Raw genomic sequence first — 25,659 nt, forward strand, 5'->3', positions numbered from 1 at the left:
CTGGCTGCAGTACAAAGTGAAAGGAACATGCCCCTTGGTCAGAGGGACCTTGGAATTATCATTGAGAGTGCATCCTGCATGCTTGGGCTGGTCCTCAGACCTGCATGGGCAACCCGTGTGGTGCAACCTTTCATCCTTCTCACTGGACATATAAGGAAACTGAGGTTCAACAAGAGCAGGAATGTTGCCAAGACTGGCCCAGCTAAAAAGTGCCACAATAGGGCTTAGAATGCAATTTTACCTCCACACCCATCTTCTTAACTACTTCACTCACAGGCTAGGCATATAAGGATCTTAGCGACAGTTGTAATAGCTGAAGTTTCCTGTGGAGATTCCCTTAGTTCCATTCAAATTCAAATGTGAAGAACTTTCTCCTCAGCAATGCCAATATCCCCAGAGAGCCTCTCTCCTCAGGAAGCTCAGATAAGCAATAAGCCATTTACATTTCATGTATATTATATTTGTGAAAGAAAATTTATATACTGGAACACTGGAACAGAAAAACACTTGCAATATATACTAAGGAGTTCATCTTATGACCTCACTGCATGAAGTAAGCAAAAACATTTGAAGAAACATTTTAAAAGCAACATACAGCCGGGTGTGATGGCAGGCGCCTGTAATCCCAGCTACTTGGGAGGCTGAGGCAGGAGAATGGCTTGAACCCGGGAGGCAGAGGTTGCAGTGAGCCAAGATTGCGCCAGTGCACTCCAGCCTGGGTGACAGTTGAGACACTGTCTCAAAAAACAAAAAACAAACAAACAAACAAAAAGCAACATACATATTTTTATGATTGTGTAATGAAGATTAAAAAATAATGTATTTTTTCAAGTTCTTTGTAAGTGCACTTTAAAATCAGTTAAGCAAACACCAAAAGGCATATGAAAAAATAACTGTAATTTCATGTGCTTACCATAGGTACCTAGCACAGAATAATGTTCAATAGTTAATGAATGATCAGTGCAGAAAAATACCACTAGGAGAATTTATTACTTGTAAATAGTATCTACTAACGTGGGGCTTTATAGTTTTATCAGAGCAGTTCCATTTTGATTATTTCAATTCCTTAAAAAGTGCGTTTCAACTCTTCAAAAATGTAAATTATATAATTAGTCCCTTTGTAAAGATGGGGCAAATGGCACATTCAATATTACAGAGAAAGTTAAGAATAAAGCAAAAACTAGAGCTTATTTTGTCTGACTTAATCAATGACAACATATTAAAAAAATCCTTTCAAACAAGAATGCATTCATCTTCTCTAAGTAGCCTCATTAGTGGAATATAACCTAAAGAAAAATATTAAGCTTTATACAGTATTCTGAATATGGAAACATACGAATTTACATGTTAACAAAAGTTGCAATATCTACATCTGAAGTTCTTTTGATATATTCCATTTTGTTTTCTAGGTTTAAAATATAATGCTTACCATATTGGCAGGAAAAAATTCAAGACATTAAAAACTAAGAGTGTCTTTCTGAGTTATACTAGATCTTCAAAAATCACAGTTGTGTAATTCCTGGGCTCTTGAGTCAGACACATTCAAATTCAAATCCCCACCATGTCACTTAGAGTTTCAGAGGCTTTGGACAAGTTATTTAACTTCCCCAAGACTTAATATCCTCATCTATAAAATCGGGAAACAAGATTATTGTTAATGTTAAATTATAAAACGTTTAGAAAACCACCTAGCTCAGACCAAGCACAAAAAAGAATCTCAATAACAATTCACTTCTCTCCTTTCCCTTACAAGACCCTCATGGTATCGTGACCAAGGACCCTGGTACATCATCACACTGGGTAGTACAGTGAACGATTTAACAAACCCAGGTCAATGAGCTGTCATAAATCCTTTTTTTGCGTAAGGCATATATAAATCTAAATAAAGGAAATTAACAACATGCGATAATACAGATATCTTGAAACAAGAGTTCTCATAACATGGTAGTGGTGAGAATACACATTCAAAGTAACCACATGGCTTACGGCTAAGTTAAAAAGCAAGCAAAGAAAGGAGAGAAAGATGCTGTATGGTATGTGTAGTTATAAACTTATGAATGTGAATACATAATCCCAGTCAACAAAGTACCCACAGTTTAGGAGGGGGAGGCACAGAAACAAACTGGTAAGTTCAATGTAACAGGGTAGGCAGGAAGACAAAGGTATGCAATAGCATGTCATGGGATGCATACGTACGAATGCAGACACACACACACACACACGGCAGTTAGGAAGATTAAGAATCTTCAGGAGACCAATCAAAATACAAAATCAATTTTACACAAAATGAGCAGAATGTATAATATATGCAGAAAATGAAAAAATGTCATTTAGAACATAAAAATGAATGGAGAGACGTATCTTTCTAAATAAGAAAACTAAAATAATGCAAAAGCACAACTCTCCCAATATTAATTCATAAGTCTTATGCAGTGCCAACCAAAATCCCACTGAATTCCATTTCTTGGAAGAAAGGTGAGGGAAGGAAAATGATCATGAGCTGGGCAAATCAATTCTATAATACACATACATCCTTAATAATAGATGAGCAAGACAAATGGTTACTAGATGCATTAAAACAATATGCCAACACTGATTCCAGATAAATGTAAATTTTGAAACATAAAGAAGACACAAAGTTAGTAGAAAAAATAAATATATAATCTGTGGTACAAAAGGTCTTTCTAGCCATAACTGAAAAATACAATGAAGTAAAAGGCTGACAGATTTGGTAAAAAAAACCTAAAACTTTTTCTATCTTAAAAATAAGATTAAAGAACAAAAACTAAAAAAAAAATAAATTAGTAAAACTTGTAAAGTGCTCTTATAAATCAACAGAAATATAAACACTCATATGAAAAAAAGGTGAGCATTTTATTTTTGTCAAATTGAAGTTAAGAAATAAATGATGTTTCCACTTCCAGGGGAAATGGAGTAGCTGTCAACAAACAAGAGCTCCCACTTCTACTAGCCAACTAGAAAAGCCAGATAAAAAATAATATTTGCCTGAGGGCAACAGAAAAACTGCTGAAGAAAGGAAAAAACTTCAGAAAAGTGACCAGCCTTCTGCAGTCATTTTCACTCTGGGGCATGCCAATTCTCAGCAAGGGAGAGGCTGTGAGTTCCATGCAAAACCTAGTGGAAAGTCTGGAAGACATCACTGGGGAACAAAGAAGTCAAGAGGGCATTTTGTGGAGACTTTGGGAGGCTTCAGGTACACAGCTGATTTTTTCATTATGACAAGTGCCAAATACCGAGGCTGCGCAGAAAGGGAAGCTTAAAACCTGAACAGAAAGCTTCCGAAAAGTAGAGCAGAGACATCTCATGACATTCCAGAACCCACCAGGGGATAGGGCCTACAGAATATAAGCAGGCTGTTAGTTGAAAAATTACTTAGAAAGCCAAGTGAACAACAGGTTGAATAAATCAGTCTCAATTTAACATAGTCCTTGATTGGAACAATATCTATCTAGAAGAAGATATTTTCTAGAGTCTCTCTAAATTTTATGCACAATTGTCTAGTACTCAATATGAAACTAAGAGGCATCACAAAAGACAGAGCCACGTGACTAAACACCAAGAAAAAAAAGAAACTAGAACCATACATGACCCAGATATTGAAGTTAGCTGACATGACTTTAAAATTATAATTAATATGGCCAAGGAAAGAGAAAAATATGAATCAAGTAGAGGACAAGGTAGAGAATTTTACCATAGAAATTAACATATTACAAAATAATCAAGTGAAATTCTAAAAGGATAAATTTTACAATTAAAAACTCCAAAGTTGTCTTTAACAATAGCAGAATAAATATATTTAACTCAGCAAAAGAGAAGTCAATAAAAAATATACAAACAGAAGTGGTGGAAAAAAGAATGCACAATATAGAAAAGAATGTTAGGGACACAGGCAACTCAGTGAAAAGATCTAATATGTGAAATAGGAAATCTGTAGGTGGAAATAAAAGAGAAAATAGCACAACAGAATTACCTGAATAGCTGAGAATTTTCCAAAACTAAAGAAAGGGACTAACCCACAGATACAAAAAAAACTCTGTGATCCCCAAATGGAGAAAATACACCTGGTGTGTCATGTTAAATCCCCCATGAAAAGGCAAAATCTGAGAAGCAGCCAGTAAAAATAAGATTACACTGTTCAAAGAAGCAACAATAAGATCATCAGCTGACATATCAAAAGAATTAAGGAAGCCAGGAGAAAACGGAATTACATATTTGAGGTGGTGAGGAAACAAAAAAATACTGCCAGCCTAAAAATCTATATCCAGCAAAAATTTCCTTAGAAAGTGATAAAAATGCCTTCAGAGAAACAAAAACTGAGTGTATGGGTTACCGGCAAACTTGTACTGAAAGAAATGTTAAGTCTTCAGGCAGAAAGAAAATAATATCAGAGGGAAACATGAGATTGCAGGGAAAAATGAAGAGCACAAAGAGGGGTAAATATATAAGAAAATATAAATGACAACACAAAAAAACACAAAAGTAATAATTTCAATTGGACTATAATAAGTCACCTATGCTTTTCTATGTAAATACTAAAAGAATATTAAAACCATCTATAAAAGAAGGCAAGAAAGAAGAGAAAAATAACTTGATGATTTACCAAAATATTAGCAATACCTATTGTTAGGTGGTAGCATTATAATTATTTTTCATACTTTATACATTTCTTATATCTAGCATTTATAATTTTATAATCAGAAAAAACTGTAACTTAAAAATAGTCTCTGCCTTTTAATCCAATGATTCCTACTTTTAGAAATTTAGTGTAAGGAGGCCAGGTGTGGTGGCTCATGCCTGTAATCCTAGCACTTTGGGAGGCCGAGGCAGGCGTATCACCCTAGGTAAGGAGTTCGAGACCAGCCTGGCAAACATGGCAAAATCATGTCTCTACCAAAAATACAAAAATTAGCCAGCATGGTGGTGCATGCCTGTAGTCACAGCTACTCAGGAGGCTGAGGCACAAGAATCACTGGAACCCGGGAGGTGGAGGTTACAGTGAGCCGAGATTGCATCACTGCACTCCAGCCTGGGTGACAGGGTGAGACTCTGTCACACACACACATACACGCACACACACACACACACACACAAAATTAGTGTTAAGGAGAAAAACAGAAATATAGTAAACAAAAAATATTTAAACTATTTCCACAGCTAAGCAATGTAAATATCTAAACAATACTATTCAAAACATTATATTAGCTAATCAATACAATATTAAATTGAGGGAATACATTAACAATTAAAAGTATACTTATGTATTAGAATATTAATAGCCATTAAATATTTATAAAGAATTTTTTAAATACAAGAAATAGTTTGTTGCATTATTAAATACAAAAGAATATTCTGAATTATATACAAATAATAATCAGTGAAATATAAAAATGTATAAAATTCTAAAAAGAAACTGTTGTTAATAGTTACCTCCTCTAGGTTCTAGGGTTATCAGTAAATATGCTAGAAATCCTTTTAATAGCTTTGGGTGTAAACACTATTCTATGGGAAGTTACGTGTTTATTAGAAAAATTCAGAACAATAACAACATCAAAAACAAACAAATTTTTTAAAGGGCAAAGGAAGCAGGGAAATCCTTTTCAGTAATAAAGACACAGATATACAGGAAATAATGTTATTTTCAAGATATATAGGCCACTACCACTAGAAGCTACACAGTGAAGTGAATCTCTAAAATGCAATTACATGAAGTTAGAAAAGGAGATAAAACTCAAGTCATAGCGGGTAGTGGGTTGTCTTTTAGTCATTACAAGGAGCTTGGAGCTTTTTGTGCAGTTGATGGAAAAGGTTTAACATGGTCAAATTTTCCTTTTTAATACCTACTTCTAGTTGCCAGGTGGAGAAAGAACATAAGGGGTGAAGGCTCAAAGCAGGAAGATGAAGTAGATAGCTTCAAGTTGACAGCCTAGGCGGGAAAGGTGAAGACAGATAGATCCATTTTTCCACTGGAAATTTAAAAATCAGATTTCCAGGTATGATAGGGAGCATAATGACCCCAAGACGTCCATGTCCTAATTCCAAAACCCATGAATGCTACCTTATATGGCAGAAAAGACTTTGCAGATATGATTAAATTACAGCTCACGGTATAGGGAGCTCATTCGGGGCTGTCTAGGAGGGCCCAATGTATTTACAAGGGTCCTTATTAGAGGGACGATCCAACAGTGAAGATTATGTGACAACACAACCAAGTGGATGGGATATACAAGGAAGGGGCCACAGGCCAAGGAATGCAGGATATCTCTAGAATAGGAAAAGGCAAAGAAATGATTCTCCCCTCAGCGCTTCCAGAAGGAACCAGCCCTACCAATATTTTGTTAATCCAGTGAAAATGATCTTGAACTTCTGACCCCCAAAACTATAAGATAATAAATTTGTGTGTATTTTTTAATAGAATTAAGTTTGTTGGTAATTTATTATAGCAGCAACAGGAAACTAATACACCAGGTTACACTATTCCTGTTGAAAATGACGACTAACGTCCAGTTTCATAGCACCGAGGATATATAAAAGAAAATCCTGAGTCCTGGAAAACAGGATGGAGGTGGGCAAAGAGTAACAAGCAAGAAGAGCTTGGGGTGCTTGGAACTGGGACCAAGCAAAGATTAAATGAAGTGGGTCTAGCCCTTTGCCCTCTCTCCTGTATTCACAAGGGAAAATTTTTATATGATCGTTTCTGGAAGCTACTATCTGGTTAAGTAACAAATACGGCCTGCTCTTGCAAGAAAAAAAAATTCAATGCTAAGGTACAGAACACTCTTTCAGCAATAAAAGTTAGAATTTTACTTGGATATAGTAGTACATAAATGCTACTCGATCTTCCTAATATATGAAAGTTTATTTCACACCTGTCTCTATATTTAGGAGAAATCATTCTCAAAATCATGGACAAAATATTATGAGCCTATCATCCCATGGAGAGCCATTTGTCCAAGGAAAAGATTCAAAAGGAAGGTAAACAAGCATGCTGCATGTGTGACCAAATGCAAATATAAAGTTGTCCTTCACAAAACAGTACGACCACAGTACCTAAAATTGCTGTTGGCAACTAAGTGATTGCTGCAAATACCTTATTCTCCTCAAATGCAAGAATTCCACAAAATATTACTAATAAACTTTTAGTTTCTAAACTAAGAATGGCAAGGAAAGTATGATATTAAGTAAATATTCTAGAAAGCTCTATGTTAGAAAATATTACTGGGGCAGACAGTTATATTTGTTTATAATATTAACAGACAAAGCAGTAAGTCAAATATAAAATTGTATTAAAGGAATATTTTTGCTATATTTAAGTAAATGACTTAGTTCGTAGCAGAGTTTTTCAGATGTTACGGTAATCATAGCAACTATGATGATAATAATACCAACAGCTAGCACTTAATTAGCCTTAAAACAGTGCTGAACAAACAGTTACTTTACAAGCCTATTTTACAGAAGCATAGAATGGTTCTGTACCCTACTCATGGTTATGTAGCCATTGAAATGGTACAGCCAGGATTCAAACTCAATCAGTCAGGCAGTCAGAGGCAGGGAAGGTGACCTGCTGTCTCCCTCCAGTGGGTAAGGCAGTCAGGGTGCACGTGCTAGAAGCGCTGATGCAGCAACTAGAGCACTCAGAATCCCATTACCCTCCCCCTGCCTCTCTGAACAGAGCCTTATTAGACTGCTCTATATTCACCCCAGCAGAGAACCTTCACTCCAAAGCTTCCCCACCTGCAGTGGCAGGAATGGGGTAAAGGAGGTTTCCTGGAGGTGAGGATTAGGCTACTTCCCCTGGTTGCTGTGATGACAACACAAGCGGTTGTTTCACTACCCAGTTCTGAATTTCTGTAAGAGGTGGTAAAAAGAAAATTTGCTACATAACAGGTCTTCATTTTGGAATACTGGAGATATTTTGGAAGACAGATTCTTTATCTTATGTCCCAGTTACTGGAAACATTTGGTTATTGTCCAGAGTAGTTTCTTCCTCAAAACTTCCTTTCCTGGTGTTTATCCAAACGAATGCTTTATAAACGATTAATACTTGGACAAGAAAACCAAATGTTAACTGGATGTGACCTCGGGGATTACCTATTAATACCCGCCAAATATAGAGAGCAAATGAAACTGAAGTTCCAAAAATATGAGCTGGTTAGTGACAGAGATGGGGCTAGAATCAGTCCTATGACTCTCAATGGAAGGCTCCCTTCACAACACTGTGCTCCGGAAATTCCAGGCATCTGACAGTGAGATCTGCCTAGAGCTCAATGGCATGGAAAGAACACAGTTGGTATCAATGTCTACAGAATTTGTAGTTGCAAATGCAACTTAAAACTACAAATGAAAATGTTAACCCTCAAAAGTAGAACTACAAATTTCAGGAACTTTCCACAATGCAAAAAGCATTTCTAAGGCCATAAATGTAACCGAAGCAGAATAAATATGTGGACTTATAATTTTTATAAAGATTGAAAAATTTTACAACTATTTCCAGTACACAACAGAAAATAGTAAAGTCAATAAAAGAATAAATATTCCAAGTATTCTAAAACCTTTGATATTAAAGCAACAAAAAGAAACACAAATTGTATATAATTTGGCTGACCCCAAGAGTCTTGTCACCAATTAAGTTGCTTTCTCTCTGAGAGAGTTTTGCCTCAAACAAAAATACCATCTGTTTTACCTAAAACATTAAGATGTTCTATTTCCTTGTCAATTCAGAAATCACATCTGTAGCCATTTTCTGAAAAGACAGCAAAAGACATTATATTTATGGGTGACTGCATAAGGAATGATGTTCAATCAAAATGTAATTTTCATCTACTGGAAGAAAATTTCATTTCTCCAATGAATATAACTCTGTAACTTTGGAAGAACACATAGTACATAAACAACCTAATTTTCACAAATAAAAAGGACCTTAAAAAGTCAACACAGTAAAATAAGACTGTTTTGTTGTTAAGGACAGAAATGGCAATGTTTGTATTCACTTTCTGTATCTGTGTTGACAAATGAAACCTATCCTGTGTGAGGTTTCCAGGTGAATAGAGGATAAAACAACAAATTTTTACTAGTGCTACATCTCTTCACATTAGTAAGCCATCATATGACTGGTAAAAAATACGAAAACAATAAAACACAAACCACTTTCTACTTTCAAAGTATTTTTAGAAACAATATTGGTCCTAGGAAAGACTCCCTACTATACAACCCAATGAACCGATTAAAGATACAAAACACTAGAGAAAACATCACTCACAGTGAATGCAAACACAATGTCACAAGGGATAAAAGAACACATTTCAAAGAAAAACACACAAGCCAACCAACTACCTGTAATATTTTGAGTATATATTAAGTACCTACAACAAATCTGAAAGCCAGGTACGTTTCAGTTTGAAAAGTAACCCGATTTCACATACAATTGTCTTGCCTAAAAAAAATAAAAATTAAAAAAAAAGTGCTACTCTCTGAATAAGGATGAAATAAGTAAGTCCAAAGGCTCTATTTAAAATGTTTCTTTTACCACAAAGTTGTGAAGTGTTCTGAAGTCCAAGATGGGCTTGAAGCCCTCCCTGACTTTTTCAGGATCAGGATACCTTCACTAAAATCCTTTTCCTTGTTCCTCTTGTTGTGCACGCTTTATTAATCTGCATTTAGAAGGAAAAAAAATCTAGTTCAGAAGAGTGGAAGACTTTGAAATATGCCACATCACTTTAGTCTATGTTCTGAACTGCTTTGGGTTAATAATTAGCTTTATGTTACTATTTCAGAAGACATGATGGACACTGGGAGGAAAAGAAGTGGAAAGTGGACAGAGAACTAACTTTGCAAGAAACTGAAAACAGTAAACTACTGAAGGAATCTTATGTAACCATCAATTACTCCCACCCCAATAGAAATCATTTTTTAAAAATCATTCATACTCCAGATACATTTTCATAGTACCTTACACAACTTCAAATGCTGGTGCTACAGCAATAGAAAAACAGAATCATTCAAAATTTATATTATCTAGCAAACATACCAAAACTAACACCAGCTATTCTTTGACACCACCTCATTTCCTTTTCAAAGTTTTTCTTCTCAAAGTTTTTCTTCAGTTACATACAGTTATGTATTTCCAAATATCTTAACTAGAAATTATTATAATCCTTTATCCATTATATGTGGTACTTCCCATGACAATTCTGCCTTCATATTTTAATATATCAAAATATCTCATCATAATTCTCTATATATGAGCACCTGTTTTTCCTCCCCATCATCTGCATTTTCCTGACTATGGTCCTTGATGGATGAAGATGTTATTTATAAGAAACAAGCAAAATAACTTTAATCTCACCACACAAAACACACAATTAAAACACACTTTGCAAACTGAATTCATTGCATAATAATCTGACAATAAACTAGAACCATGCAATTAGTTAATTAAGAAAGTTTGACTTAAAATATAAATAAAATCAATTAAAACACAGACTAACCAGGCAATTTAGCAGGTGGTCTCTGAACATTAAGCTACTCTGCCTTTATTTTTCAAGAAATAAAAATAAAAAATATAACTTTAAATGAAATCTATCTGTTTAATTACTTTCACAAATAAAATCTAAAAGAATTTTGTACCTAAAAACAAAATCACAGCAGACTAAATTATAAGGGCCTGGTGAGGAAGATTCTTTTAAAGTTCACGTGAAATTGAAGAAAAGAATGATTTAAAATCCTATGCTGTTAGAGCACTAAGGCAAATCCCACACTGTGTATCACTTAAAAATCAATGTGTGAGACTGGTAATAGCCTAATGACAAACATTTTTCTTCAAACTTCTAAATGACAGTAAAAATATATATTTAATTATATTGTATTAGGTAGCCTATCATAAACTTTAAACTGCCTGATGCAAGAATTGCAAAAAGCATTATTTTAGGAGATGCAAGAATAGAACGATAATTTTTTTGAAAAAATGAATTCTGATGGTGAGGGAATCTTGAAGTATAAGTATAATTAGGAAGATACAACACTTAGTAAAGTCAAGGAATGAATTCTCACAAAGAAAAAAAAAGTCAACACCTAAATACCTACATGTTTAGAGAATGTGGTACAAAAGGGTGAAAAGCACTGCTCAGCTAGCAAAGGTTTCTTAAGAGACAGACATTTTTGAACAGATTTTTGAAATGATGGGAATCAGAACAAAGAAAAGCTGAGGCACCCGAGTATGGATGATAGTAACAATCAATGCCATTTAGAAGAGTCAAAATGGTTTCTGCTATAATGCATCTTTTTAGGAAGCTTGCTAATTATTTTAAGCAATTTCATAATTCTCCCAAACCAATACTCTACAGAACTACAATCTCTAAACTGTGAAATCCAAAAAGCTCTGAAAAAATCAAAAGCTTTTTTATAACTCATTTGATAGTAAATCTAAACAGAACTGACATGAAGCTTTATAGAATCTTTATCCCATTTGATCGGAAGATTCAGAAATTTCAAAGGAGACTCTGCAATAATATGCCACATATGCACAGTACTTTCCTAAAATTAAAAAGAATTCTGAACCCTCACATACATCTACCCCTGAAGATTTCAGGTAAGGCACTGAGGGTTTGTCTTACGGGCAGTCTACACAGCACAGTATAAATCACAGGTCACTTAGAAAAGAGATCTTGCCTGTGTAGGTTCTGAGCAAGAAAGGATCAAGAAGAAATGAAAGAGGCAAGAAAATATGAACACATACCAGAACAGTGCTGCCCAAGACAGAAATGCAAAGTAAATCTGTCATTGAATGAATGAATGTATGAATCAAAGAATAAGGAACTATATTTTAACACAGGCCCACATAGTCCTACAAATAAACAGGAAATGTTAAAGAATAAATATTCTATTTTCTTAATATTTAAATAACCCGAATCTCAATTGTATATATATGCTCTTATTTCATGAGCTTTTCTTTATCTCTTTAAATTTTAATTTTGCAGCATCTAATTATGTTTTGGTTTTAGAATATGTAGAAAATTTTTCAGTTTCATTGTGTTTGGTATGATTTTCCTACCTAACTGATAAGTCTTGAGAACACATTTTAAAGACATTTCTAACAACCATTACTGATTTATTCAGTATAGACCTGTTCCTAGAGTATTCAGAACACAACTCCAGTCCCTGAGCCGAAGTGGGCTAGGAAGAGTAGCTGACAGAAAATCTGGTAGCTGCTTTTTGATCTAGTTAATGAATCTAATTTGCAGATGCTGCTCCCTCCTACCCAACAACCATTATCACTTTCTCCTTTATTGGTAGAAAGCCAATTTCATTTAGGATGGCAACAGTCGTAGCTTAAAAAACAAAATCAAAATGAACAACAACAAAAAAACTGCTTCCCCATGCTAGATGTAGACATGTGGCATAGTTCTGGACAATGATATGTAATTAGAATTCCAGTATATGGAAATTCTGAGAAAGTTACTGGGTCCCCAGTTCATCCCAACTGCCATGACCTTCATCCTTTGCTCATCCCTCTTTCTGGACGAAACACAGATGTAACGTATGTAGACGCAGGAACCATCCTGAGTTCACAAGAACAAGGGCCACAGGCTAACAGTGGTAGAGCTAACAGGTAAAAGCAGCCTGGACCTTTGATGACACCATGGAACCCATCAAGAACCCCAGACTACCTACCTTGAAACTTGTCTATAAGAATAATAAAAGGCTTTCTTCAGAAGCCATTGTAATAAGGTTTCTGTTGTATGCAGTTCAGTGCAATACAAAATGAAACACTATACATACAAGAAGTCATATTGGGTAACAAAGGAAAGCCAACAAGTACAAAAAACTTCACCTTTAAAGGAGAAAACAATGAATGCGAGATGATTCTAAATCAAAACTTTTCCCATAAGGGTTAATCACTATGGATAAATTATTTAATTCCCTAATGATTACATGACTTTTTTCTCATAATTTTCACTCTCTCCACCTCCAATTTTTAGTTATTAGTTTAGCAAACACCTCCTATGTACCAAGCACTTCTTCCATATTTCACTCAACCATTCACAACTTCGATTCAAACAAGTCATCTTCATTTACTCCATAAAACTTGAAAACACAGATTTCATAAAAACTTTAGTTAAAATCTCAGAATTTACCAGTCCTATGTTCTCTGTTACAAAAAGAAATGCTAATTTAGGCATCTTTGAAAAATCTTTCTATATAACTTACAAATATACAATATTTGACCAATTCATTATCACTGATAAACATTAAAGTCTTTTAAAATATTTGTTCACATGGTAAAGCTGAAATGCACGTCCTTGTCCAAAGTTCTCTCCACCTCCATATCTGATTACTTCTGCAGGACAGATTCCCTCTAGGGCAATTCCTAGCTCAAATGCCACAGACAGTAGGTCATTTTCCTTAAAGAGTTACTAGGCACCATTTTGGAATGATGAACAAGACCAACCCATACCTGCAAGAGATTTATAGCAAATCTCTTCAGAGGACTATTATGCAGGCAGTTAGTGGGTAAACATAGCCCCATGGAGGCATATGAGAACACCATCTAGCTTCAAGGATCTCAACCAAGTTTCCAGAGGATGTAAGATGTAACATCTAAGCTGAGTTCTAAAAGACAATCAGAAATTTATCAGGCAAATGGTGTATGTGTGCATGTGCATGTCTGTGTGTGTGCCCACTCAGGTGCATCTGGAGATGAAGTTGGAGGTTTTTTTTTTTTTTTGAGACAGAGTCTCACTCTGTTGCCCTGGCTGGAGTGCAGTGGTGCAATCTTGGCTCACTGTAATCTCCACCTCCCCAGTTCAAGCAATTCTCCTGCCTCAGTCTCCCAAGTAGCTGGGATTACAGGTGCATGCTACCACCCCCCAGCTAATTTTTGTACTTTCTGTAGAGGTAGGGTTTCGCCATGTTGGCCAGGCTGGTCTCAAACTCCTGACCTCAGGGGATCCACCCACCTCGGCCTCCCAAAGTGCTGGGATTATGGGCGTGAGTCAACGTCCCAGGCCAAGATTGGAGATTTTTTGTTGTGATTTGGTTCTTTTGCTTTTTGGTTTTTTTTTTTTTTTTTAGACAGAGTTTTGCTCTTGTTGCCCAGGCTGGAGTGACATGGTGCAATCCCGGCTCACCACAACCTCCACCTCATGGGTTCAAGTGATTCTCCTGCCTCAGCCTCCCAAGTAGCTGGGATTACAGGCATGTGCCACCATGCCCAGATAATTTTGTATTTTTAGTAGAGACAGGGTTTCTCCATATTGGTCAGGCTGGTCTCGAACTCCTGACCTCAGGTGATCCGCCTGCCTCGGCCTCCCAAAGTGCTGGGATTACAGGCACGAGCCACCGCGCCTGGCCTGCTTTTTTGTATTTTTTTAACCCCCCAGGCAGTAAAGATGTAAAGGTAATATAACAAAAAGTGGAGTGTCCAAGAATTGATAGTTCTCTGAATTGCTGTGTTCTGAACAGAGTCATTGTGGGGCTGGAGCACATAGTGCAGACTGAGCTGATGGAAGAGATGATGCGAGAGAGACAAAATGCAGGCACACAAGCCATGTTAAAGAGTCTAGAGTTTATCCTTAGGGTAATGGAAAAAAGAAGGGTTTTGAGCTAAGTTACAACATCATTGCTAATATTAGTTAAGTGCGTGCTAAGCGCTACGTCCCATACTATGAAGTTCATACACATAACCATATTTAACCCCTCCAATAAATGTGTGAGGCAGGGACATCTGTTACAGGGTTATTACCATCACGCAGCGGAGGGACAGTAACAGTCTGAAGCAGGGTAGTAGCACTGAAGATGAAGAGAAGAGGACAAATTTGAGACACATTTAAAAAATAGAATGAGGCTGGGTGCGGTGGCTCACACCTGTAATCCCAGCACTTTGGGAGGCTGAGGTGGGCGGATCACGAGGTCAAGAGATACAGACCATCCTGACTAACACGGTGAAACCCAGTCTCTACTAAAAATACAAAATAAAAAAAAAAAAATAGCCCGGTGTGGTGGTGGGTGCCTGTAATCCCAGCTACTCAGGAGGCTGAGGCAGGAGAATGGCGTGAACCTGGGAGGCGGAGCTTGCAGTGAGCCAAGATTCTGCCACTGCACTCCAGCCTGGGCAACAGAGCAATACTCCATCTCAAAAACAAAACAAAACAAAACAAACAAACAAAACACAGAATGAAAAGGTCTAGCATGTGTTTGGATACAAGTTGAAAGTAAAAAAGACAAGATGATCAGGGTAGCCCCATAATTTATTGTCCAAACTAATTTTGAGAGTGAAAGAGGCTAATAGTGAAAAAACTATCATATCTGGTCACTCTAAAATTGAAAGAGCTTGGGACCACAGAACAGGTTCAAGCAGGGAAGAGGAGTTCCGTTTTAAACACGGTGAAATGGAGCTGCTAATGGGCCATCCCAAGAGAGCTATCCACTTGGCCGGTGGATCTTGAACTTAGGAGACTTTTCTCAGCAGAGACAGATGTTTGAGGAGTTAACAGTACACTGATAGTAAGTAAAGGCAATGGAACAGGAAGTATCACTCTCCCCAGAAGTTGGTATTTTTTAAATCTTCTTGATGAAAAACTATTATTTAGGATCTCCTATATGCTCCTGCCTCTCCACCTCTTTCAGGCATTAATATAACCTGAAGCCGCAGATCCACAGTGCTGTTAAATTCTATCAAAACTAAATGGACATTTCTACCTTTAGTTTGACAATAAAATTGACACTAATGATTTAGATTTCACTATATCTAATTGTTCCCAATGCTTTTAATTCATTTTTAATTGTTAATTTTAATTCACCTATCAGTCAGCTGAATTGACTTCATCAAGAAATTTTCAAAATTTCTTTTTAAAAATATGGGAAGTGTGCCTGTGCTATGTTTTATAAGTGTTTTCATATCCAAAAATGTCTCTCCACTAACTTCACATATGAAAGATAACTTTGAGTATAAAATGATTTCAAAACTTCATAGTCTTCCTGTCTAAGTCAGTCTAGCATTTGTTCTATATTATACAATATAGTTTTTCTGCCTGGGCACTTTTCTAGTTATGTCCTTTTTCCTTTTAATTGAACTAAGTTACCATGGTGTACTCGGGGTGGCTCTTTTTTCATTTTTATTACCCAGCACTTATCCCTCTTCATCTATAAAGGGAGGCCTTTTCAGCTCAGAAAACTTTTCATCAATTATATCTTTGATCATTGCCTCTGCTGTATTTTTTTCCTAAAGTTTTTTAATTCTTTTGTTGGAATCTTGTCCTCCATACCTATCATCATCTTCCTTCTCATTGTTGGCATTTGTCTTCCTTTTGTCTACATTCTTAAAAAAGTATCTCATGGACTTTTTTTTCACATCAATACCCTCTTTCAGTGCCAGCTTTACTCTTCAGCATCACTAGTGAAGATGGTCTGTTATTGCCCCTCCAACAATCTCTCCTTATCTCACCCCTCTCCTCTTCCAAATATTTTCATTTTCATTTTTTGTCATCTTTTTGTTTCAGTGTTTCATCTTGTTTCATATTTCTCAGAGATTATAACTCAAAACTTTTTGAGAATTCCAGGTCCTCTTTTTTAAAAAAAATTTCATCTAGTCTCTGTAATAAATCATTTGAATAAGTTACTCTTCTGAGTCTTCATGCTGCACCCTATTTTTTAAGCAGTCTGTAGAGCTTTTTCACAGCTCTCCTATGATAACCTTTCAATCGCTTATCCTCAAAGAAGTAGACATTTACCTAGACTCTGTGTTTGCTAAAACTACCCTTGGTCCTTTTTATTTTGATATTAGCTGAAGTCCTTCTCTAACGTAGTTAGTTTATTTGACAAATATTTGTTGAACACCTACTGTGTGCCAGCTATTTGTCAGGGGAAGCAAAAGCAAACAAGCTCTCTGCCCTCATGGAGCTGCTATTCTACCAAGGGAGACACACAATAAGGAATAAATGACATGGCCAGTTTGTTAATAATGTCATGAAGGATGTAAGGGAGATTCAGTGATGGAGAAAAAGAGTGAGTGAATAATAGGCTCACATGCATGGATCCAGCCTGATCGCAAGTTTCCAAAAGGTTAATATCCAAGGTGGCTGTGCCTGATTGGTATTCAGTCTTCTATACCAGCTCTGAATCTCAAAAAAGCGAAGGCTTCTTTCTTCAACAAAGAATATCACAGTATTCTTCTGGCCCATGCCACCACCAACAGCAATTTCCTTGAGCAGACTTTCCTAGCTCAATGATCTATCGTTAAGTTCCCTTGCTCCTGCCTACTTTATTTCTGGCAGATTTAGTCTCCAAATTGATTGCAAAATATGGATACAGTGGAAGCCCTTTCATCAATGTGATCAAGGCTGGCAACAGATCTATTAACAGAAAGTTAAAGTTGACCTGAAAATAAAAGTTAAAGTAGAAGATCATTATGATATGTATGTGTTATTCTTAATATTTTACTTTACCATGAGATATATACATGTATCATATTCAAAATATGCAAATAATTTGCTTTGACTATGAAACCAGTAATTGGAGTTGTCATATTTTCTGCATAACCAAACGTGATAATCTTCTGTGGTTCCAAGCTTAGGTTCTCTAAAGCATAGCAAGAACTTAAACTCAAAAATGTTAAGAAAATCTGAGTGCAGGTTGCTTCTATATTTTTATGATTTCTTCCCAAATCTTTTGCAGTCATCTCACCAATATTTATCAGTGACTCACCTTTGCTGAATATTTCCAAAGTCCTCAACTTCATAAAAAAGGGTTTTTACATAATTCAACAGTGTAATAAAATGGTTTATGAGAAAAAAATAACAAGAACAACTTGTTTAGATATAAATAACTGATTCATGATAATCACACAACTGAAAGAATGGAGGGAGGGAAATACATTGGCCTGCTAGCTAACAGCCTGTTAGCTACAAGGCCACATTGCCATGGGCACTGAAAAGGAATGAAGAGCGTCAGTTGATCTAGTTGGTCAATTAAATGAAGATTGGTCAACAGAGACCTTACGCAGGGAGGAAGAAGAAAAAAAAAAAAAGAAAAGCTACGTAACTTCCTAATAGCCTCAAAAGTAGCACTCTTCCAATAGAAAAATACTTGTTCACTTTTCTAGCTGATATAATACCAGAATTTCAAAGCCTTGGGGGTAGACATTATGAAAAGGAAAAGGAATCATTCTCCATACTTGCTTTAAAAGACATGCAGGTTGCTTTTATTTCTAATTGCTTATCATTAATCGGCAAGTAATTGCATTTTTCAGACCAGTTCTATCAGCTTCATAGTTTGTGGACATCTTAGATTGTGGTAATACATTGACTATCAAGCCAAGGTTTTGGTATTCCTACAATTGTTCATCATCTTCTACATTTTCATATGAGCTTTAATGGGAAAGTAAGAGTCAGTCTCAGGGTCTCTAGTCAGCCATCACATAAATTGCAAGTGTCAACTATTTTTTTAATATAATAGATGTTATTTCATTTCAGTCAATGTGAGGTTGAAACAGTATTTCAGGAATTAATACTCATCATTCCCGATGTCATAAAATAAATAGAAATGCTAAGGGTGGGGGGAACTGGAACAAAGGTGGAGCCTTTTCTCCTCATTACCTCCCCAAGAGACCTTTATATTTTCTTGAAAAATTAGGCAAAATGTAATCCTGTGATGACTGAATTGGAATGGCAAACACCAAATAAGATTATTTTGTATTGCTACCGAGCCATGACTGCTCCAACACTAGTACCAACCACTAGTCGATGCAAATAATTTTTAACATAAAATTAATGCAGCATCTTGCAGGTACCTTGAATTCCTTAAGAAACTTCTGGTTATTTACATAATATAACATATTCTATTCAGTCTTTTGGATAAAGCATCCTTTCTGAAAACACCCCAGCAGACTACAGACAAGATGAAAAGTGCTTCTGGATAAATCAGGGAACTAGCCAACCTATACCTTGAAAAAAATCACAGTTAACACATAACAGAGACAGAACATAGGTGAAAACATACCATACCTTTTACAAGCAATATATATTTAAACAGAAAAGCATCCTAGAGGACAGTTTATAAACTCATCCTTCAAATCCAATAAAATTCATAAATACACTGTGCTATTAATGCCTAGATACAGCTAAACTAGACTGGAATACAGAATACCTTAGTTTTTATGTGTTTAAGAGTCTCTAGGACCATCAGTTACTAATTCCCTCATCAAAAGAAAAGTTCAAAACAGCTTTATTTAAAAGGTAAAAATATCTCGCTTTTCTCAAAATAATAGAAGCTGGAGAGGGTCCAGGGTGTCAAATCCTGTATTCTATTATTGCCTTGAATTCTTTGGGATAACTAAAAAATACAGCAACCAGTTTCAAGAAAGAAAACCTTTAATCTTACCGACTTTTTACACTCATTTTTCTGTTAACTAATGAAAAGACATTTCTATATACTAGTTTTCTAGTACATGTCAAGGTTTAAGCTTAAACCATCATAATCCATGAGCTATTAAGGACAGTTCCTGGACTAATTATCGCAGCTAACACTTCCATCTCCTCCACAGTTGAGCGCAAAGTGCGCTCCCTCTGTACACTGACAGCTCTTTCACCAGACTCACTTCTCAGACTAGAGCCGCCTTGGTTCAAGTCATGGAATCTCACTTCTGCCCTTAAGCTCCAAATGCCTCTATCAAATAATGCTGCCACAATTTGAGTGGTTAGAATTCTATTTTCCTAGAAATTCCATTTCCAAACAATAAAAATAAGGTTGTGAGCTTGGCTTCTTCATTTAAAACTTATGTGTAAACAACTGCTTAGAGATATTAGATATTTTCTAAGACACATTCTTTCTTGGTATAAAAATATGTTGATAACATAAGAAAAGAAAAAAACTAGCCTTGAATCCCATTAAACTGATAGATAATTAGTGCCAGAAGAATTGTTTACAGTAACAATATTAAAAATACAAAATGTAGAATCAGGCTATGTCGATCGTAACAGTAAGTCTTACATATAAAAACCAATCTGATAAAGCCAATTCATTCAGCTATTTGGAACTATCTTTTATACCCATCCATTCTGAACAGCCACCCAAAATCCAATCACAACGAAGTTAACTCTGTAAGAATGCAATGATGCTGAGATGCAATCTGAAATTTTTCAGGTCTCATGGTATAAAACTAAAATCTTAAATGGACAGTTATACAAATTCCAAGCTTTACTGAATTATGGTTTATCTTTATTTGTAATGGTACTTAAAGTTTACTTAGAAGCACTATGGCACCCAACCTCCAAATATGAGACCAAAGAACTACCTGAGGAGAATATATACCAGGATACCACATTTTCACATAGAATGTGAACCATGTTCTATGTCTATCTGGTGTCTGAAGCTTAATATTCTCTTCAGTCGATATTTAAATGTATTTCAATGAATCTGTAATTATTCTTGCTACGTTGCATATAATACCACAGGCATGATGCTAGAAATAATCAAAGAAATAATTCCTACTCTCAAGGAGTTTACAATCTAGTGTGATTAACTTTAAATAATTATACTGGAAGAAACAAGCCAGCATTAACTGCCAGCCATATGAGTGACCCATTTTGGCCTGATCTAGGTAGAAATTTGGGGCTAATAGCATAATGGGATGTGACTTTGGACATCTTGGGAGGTGGGTGAGGTTACTCCATACATGAAACGTATGTGAACTGAGGTAGCCTATAGGTGAACTCTGATAGCTAGTCTCCAAAGATGACTACCATCATTCCCATTGCTTCCTATACGTGCTCCTCACATCAAGAAATGGAGAGTAATTCCCTCCCCTTGAATCTTGGCTAACCTTAATGACTTTCTTGACCAACAGAATGTAATGAAAATGGCCTTCTAGGACTTCCAAAGCTAGGTCTTAAGAAGTCTTGCTGTTTCTACCCAGAAAACTCACTTTTAAGACTTTCAATCTTAAGATACTCCCTCTTGGAACCAGCCACTATGGTTAGAGAAGCCCAAGTCATATGGAGAGGCCATGTGTAAGTACTGGCAGCTAACAGCTCCAACTGAACCCTCGGCCAACAGGGAGCATTAACTTTCAGCAATGTAAATGAACCCTCCTGCACACTGAGCCCAGTCAAATCTTTGGGGAACTCCAGTCCCAATCTCCAATCGCCTGCAATGGTATGAGAGACCCCAAGCAAGAACTGTCCAGCAGTTCTACAAAAACATGGGAAATATAATAAATTGTATTTAAGACATTAAGTTTTAGAGTAGTTTGTTAGGCAACAGTCTACTAAAACATTTGACCATCAGGTCAGACTTTCCTCAATAGGTAAGAAGAAGTACCTAGAGAATGTTGAATTTGGAAGTGACTTTCTCAGAGCTCTGTTTTTGGCTAGATTCCTCTGATAACTTCATGTAATAAATGAGGGGCATAGGAAATTGAAGACAAAAGGATAAGAAGCTGTTGAAGTAATTCGAGCATGAAGTATGGCTTAGAACCAAAAAGTAACAGGAAAAGAGAAGATGCATTTCACAGATGAGAAGAAAAAGACCCTCCAACTGATAAAATTAAAGGAATAATAAAAGGTAGAGGTCAAAGTAGGTTCCGGGGTTTCAGAACCTAGATAACTAAAAAGATAACAATACTCTTAATCAAGACTGGCATCCAAAACGAAAGTATGTATGGAGAAAATCAGAGGAACTTAAATTATTGGTGCTGGGAGGTCATCCAGGGAGAACCATTAAACAAGCCAATGGCAATGGGTTATGGGAGGGCTTTTCTGGAATTAAGTACTTTTTGTATCTTAGTTGATATTATGAAGTATCTGTTTTCTACACAAAATCTATGAATCCACACATGATACAGCTCACATAACTGTGTGAACTAAATTAGGCATATCAACGTGTACTAATGTCACTTTAAACAGATCTTGGACTACTTTTTAAATACTTACAAAGTTATGTTAGGTTTATTGCTATAACTAATATTGCCAACAGCATGATCAAATTTACGGGTATTATTCATATTCTATGGGTTCAAGTTAGTATTTCTCAATCTTTTTTACATTATCACCTCCCTAAAGACTCTTTTTAGACATTTACTAATCACCCACATACAATTTTAATGCCACACACAAACCGTTTACCTGTTATGTACTATATCTGTGCTTTATATATTAAAAAGAGTAAGATTCTTCAAATCCCCAAAAAACCAATTTTCACTCTCTTGGAAAAAATATCTCCCCCATCGAGAATGCATGGTTTATTTAGAGAGATAATTTGTTACTCAAATAGGAACTGTGTCTATAACTAAAATAAAGCCAACCCTTAGAACATTAAAGAAGACTCATGAAGAATATGACAAAGACTCATAGCCACACCTCTAAGGCTTCCAATTTAAAAACTGAAAAGGGCAATTATTTTACTTTCAGTACCTGCTAAATAAAACAATCAAATTCTTCCACTTTAAAGGCCACTATCATTCCTTCATTGTTCATCTATTTTTACTGAGAGATCAGTAACTAAAATAATTTGCGGCTAACAAGTAAAATATAGATTTTAAAACCTAAAATCTAAGAAGCCCTAACCTATAAAATGGATAATAAGCATAAAAATAAATAAGAATCTGCCAATCAGAAGTATTCCTAATTTACCTGCCTACAGAAATAGGAAAGTCAATATTTGATAAAAAAGAACTGTAAAGAAGTAATAGGAAGATAAACACTATACTATTTAAATAAAAACTATTTTAAAAGAAATATCAAAAAGCAATCATTTTACTAATAGCCCCCGAAATTCCATTTATGTTTACCTGTAGTTAAAACTCCTCAATATGAAAGCTTAAAAATATTTTTCTCTTTCATTAATATACTATATTTCCTAACTTTCTTCTTCTGGCATTAGAAAGGCGAAATTATCAATTACTGCTTGCTAAGGCAAAGATAGTAAAGGAAGGAGAGAAACTAAAGGGAACATCTTTTCCTCTGACCTATTATGGTTCCAGCCCTGCCTCACCCCACCCACCATAAGAGCACCCAGAGATGGGGCACAAATCACTTATAGCAGCATATATTATTCTTATAACCAGCAAAAACAAAGATCTTCCTCCACCAAAATATAAAAATAAAGAAAAGTTAATAGATGAGAGAACTATGCCTAAATCCAAATAAATTTACTAATGCCAGAGTTTACTAGGAACACAATATTTAAGGAACAGGCATATAACCCCAAAGGCATCAAAACATAACTTATTTTAAGACAAAGAAAACATTTTGTAATTTTATAAGTAATATTTCTTTCAGTGTCATTATCCTTTCATCCTAACTATGACCTGGCAATCTGAAAGCTCCTAAGGCTTCTGCCGTGTTACAGAGAACATTAGTATTACTAAAATAAAAAAACTTATTATCTCGTTCTAAGGAATAAGTTGTATGTACCTTATGTCTCTACTTACTAAAGAAATTTAGACAACTAAGACTTTAGTCTATGCTTAACAAAAAGCCTCAACTTTACTAGCAACTATAAATTTTTTATACATTCATTCCATTTATTTTTAAATAATTTTAATAAAATATATTTCGTTGAAATAATGAATTACTCTTTGAAATTATTGTCTTATCCTATAATTGGTAAAAGGGGGTACTAAATATCTCAATTCTGACAGTTAAAGGTTATATTACAAAAAATAACCACTATATGCCTGGGTCAACTGGGAAATGACCAACAAATATTTGGTTATTAAAAACAGATACCTTGCTGTTTAAAGAAATACCAATAAAACATAATGCATTTATTTATAATTATTAGGTAGCCACCAATTAAATGCCCTGGTTTAAGGTCACTGAACACCCTTCCCATTTATTTTAGCATAAATCAATAGTGTTAAAACAAGGCTGTTTCACCAGCAAAATGACAGTTATCTAATAAACAATTTACAGTAGAAACCTTGATCTTCTAATAATAATAAAGTTTCTTCTTTCATATAAAAATAGGATCAGGGATTAATGAAAACAAGGTAGTTAAATGGAAGGTTAATCAAGAAAGGATACAACCTGAAATTAATTTTATAGAGATAAGAAAATGTTTTATAAGCTATATATTTATCATGCTATACCTTATATCTGTGAGAAATATTGTTATAATAATTTATTCAGCAATGTACTAAGCACTGTGTTAGCTATTAGCACTGCGCATAACACAGTCATGAAAGAAAATCCATTTTTTAGGAGTTTTTTAATTAATAAATTGATTGCCTCAAAATATATGCTAACTAAAAGCCAGAACCATAAAACCAAAAAATATTAAGCCAGAAAGTGGTAAACATTTGTAAGAAATTATGAATTTACCTTGGCTCCGCACTCAGCCTTATTATATTTTTTTGTGGCAGAGAATCTTGTGATTTTTGTTTCAAATCCTATAAAAATGAACAGTAATTTTTTAATGTTACTTAACACTCCATGGACTCATCCTGAAACCAGAAGACCATTCAAATTCAAGTTTAGCAGGAATAGATTAAGGACTTACAAAAATTTAAATATCAAGGGGTTTCTAAAGCCAAGCAAAACAACTAATTGTAATGCTCAGTTGCCTTACTAACATCTTAATAGTAGTCTAAAACCCTATATATTTCACATACTTTGAAATATTTATATAAAAGATGAACATACAGGTAATTTATATTAAGTGATAAAAATTCTCTCAAATAATGTACAAAAAATTATATTTCAATGTCTGTTTTCATTAAGCTTCTCATCCTCTTTGCTAATGCATGAACAATGGAATTACACATTTTTATGATGACTATAGATGAAATCACTAACCATCTCCAGGAAGGTATCAGAAGAGTAAGAGTCATATGTGAGTTTGTCCTTCAAAATAAGAAGAAATGCAGAATTTCCAATTATCTTCTCCAAAACCATTAATGAATGAAAAAGTCTGTAAATAAAAAATTTGATTAGTCTGAGAAACAATTTAAAAATCTGCATATAATATTTTCAGTTTCATTACTAATGGCCAAACCACCAATATCTTCATCTTGTATTCAAAGTGAAACCTATAATGAATCTATGACAAACCTGCTCTTTTTTCCCGTAGAACTAAGTACTTAGAAAAATGGTTAATCAGAAGATATAACTGAAAAGAATCCATTTAAAACTGAAAGCTTTCTGGACACACCTGAAACACATAAACATAATCAAACTATGTATACTTTCTATGAATATCGCACCAAATAATAATATCCAGTAGGATCACCCCAATAACCTTGAGGCATTCTATCAAAAAAACAATGATTTGCTACTTTAGAAAAAGCTCTAACAAGGGTTTTAACAATGAATAAAAACATGAGATAATTCAGCTCACAAGAAAATTCAATTAGTATACAAGTCATACCCCAAGAATTAAAATAGATGTTTTGTTTAATTTAGTTTCATGTTCTTGTTCAAGAGAACCAGAACAAGAGACTTTGACAGATGTGAATAACGAAATTGTCTTCATCACTGTTAATTTTTTTGGTCACTCAAATTACTAACTATATTCAAATTGTATTTTTATGTCTAAGGAATCAAAAGTCTATTGATTCCAGACCAATTCTGAAATACATCCTCAGTACATCACCAGCTACTGCTGATGCACTACTCATGGAAAAAGAACTTGCTCGAAGATTTCTTTTTT

General features: G+C 35.1%; 1 protein-coding gene across 2 annotated transcripts in view; it reads right to left on the reverse strand.

Annotated features, from left to right (window-relative positions):
- Positions 1-25,659, reverse strand: part of MAN2A1 (mannosidase alpha class 2A member 1) — a 177,114-nt gene that overhangs the window by 55,886 nt on the left and 95,569 nt on the right. For both annotated transcript variants that reach the window (XM_058440641.1, XM_058440642.1), the window contains 2 exons: positions 24,807-24,921; positions 24,333-24,400 (listed from right to left, as the gene is read on the reverse strand). In XM_058440641.1, coding sequence (XP_058296624.1) covers positions 24,333-24,400; positions 24,807-24,921 — 183 coding nt within the window. The remainder of the gene's footprint in view (positions 1-24,332; positions 24,401-24,806; positions 24,922-25,659) is intronic.

This window comes from Hylobates moloch, unplaced genomic scaffold, assembly GCF_009828535.3.
Source record: "Hylobates moloch isolate HMO894 unplaced genomic scaffold, HMol_V3 SCAFFOLD_6, whole genome shotgun sequence".
In the NCBI taxonomy this organism is placed as follows: Eukaryota; Metazoa; Chordata; class Mammalia; order Primates; family Hylobatidae; genus Hylobates; species Hylobates moloch.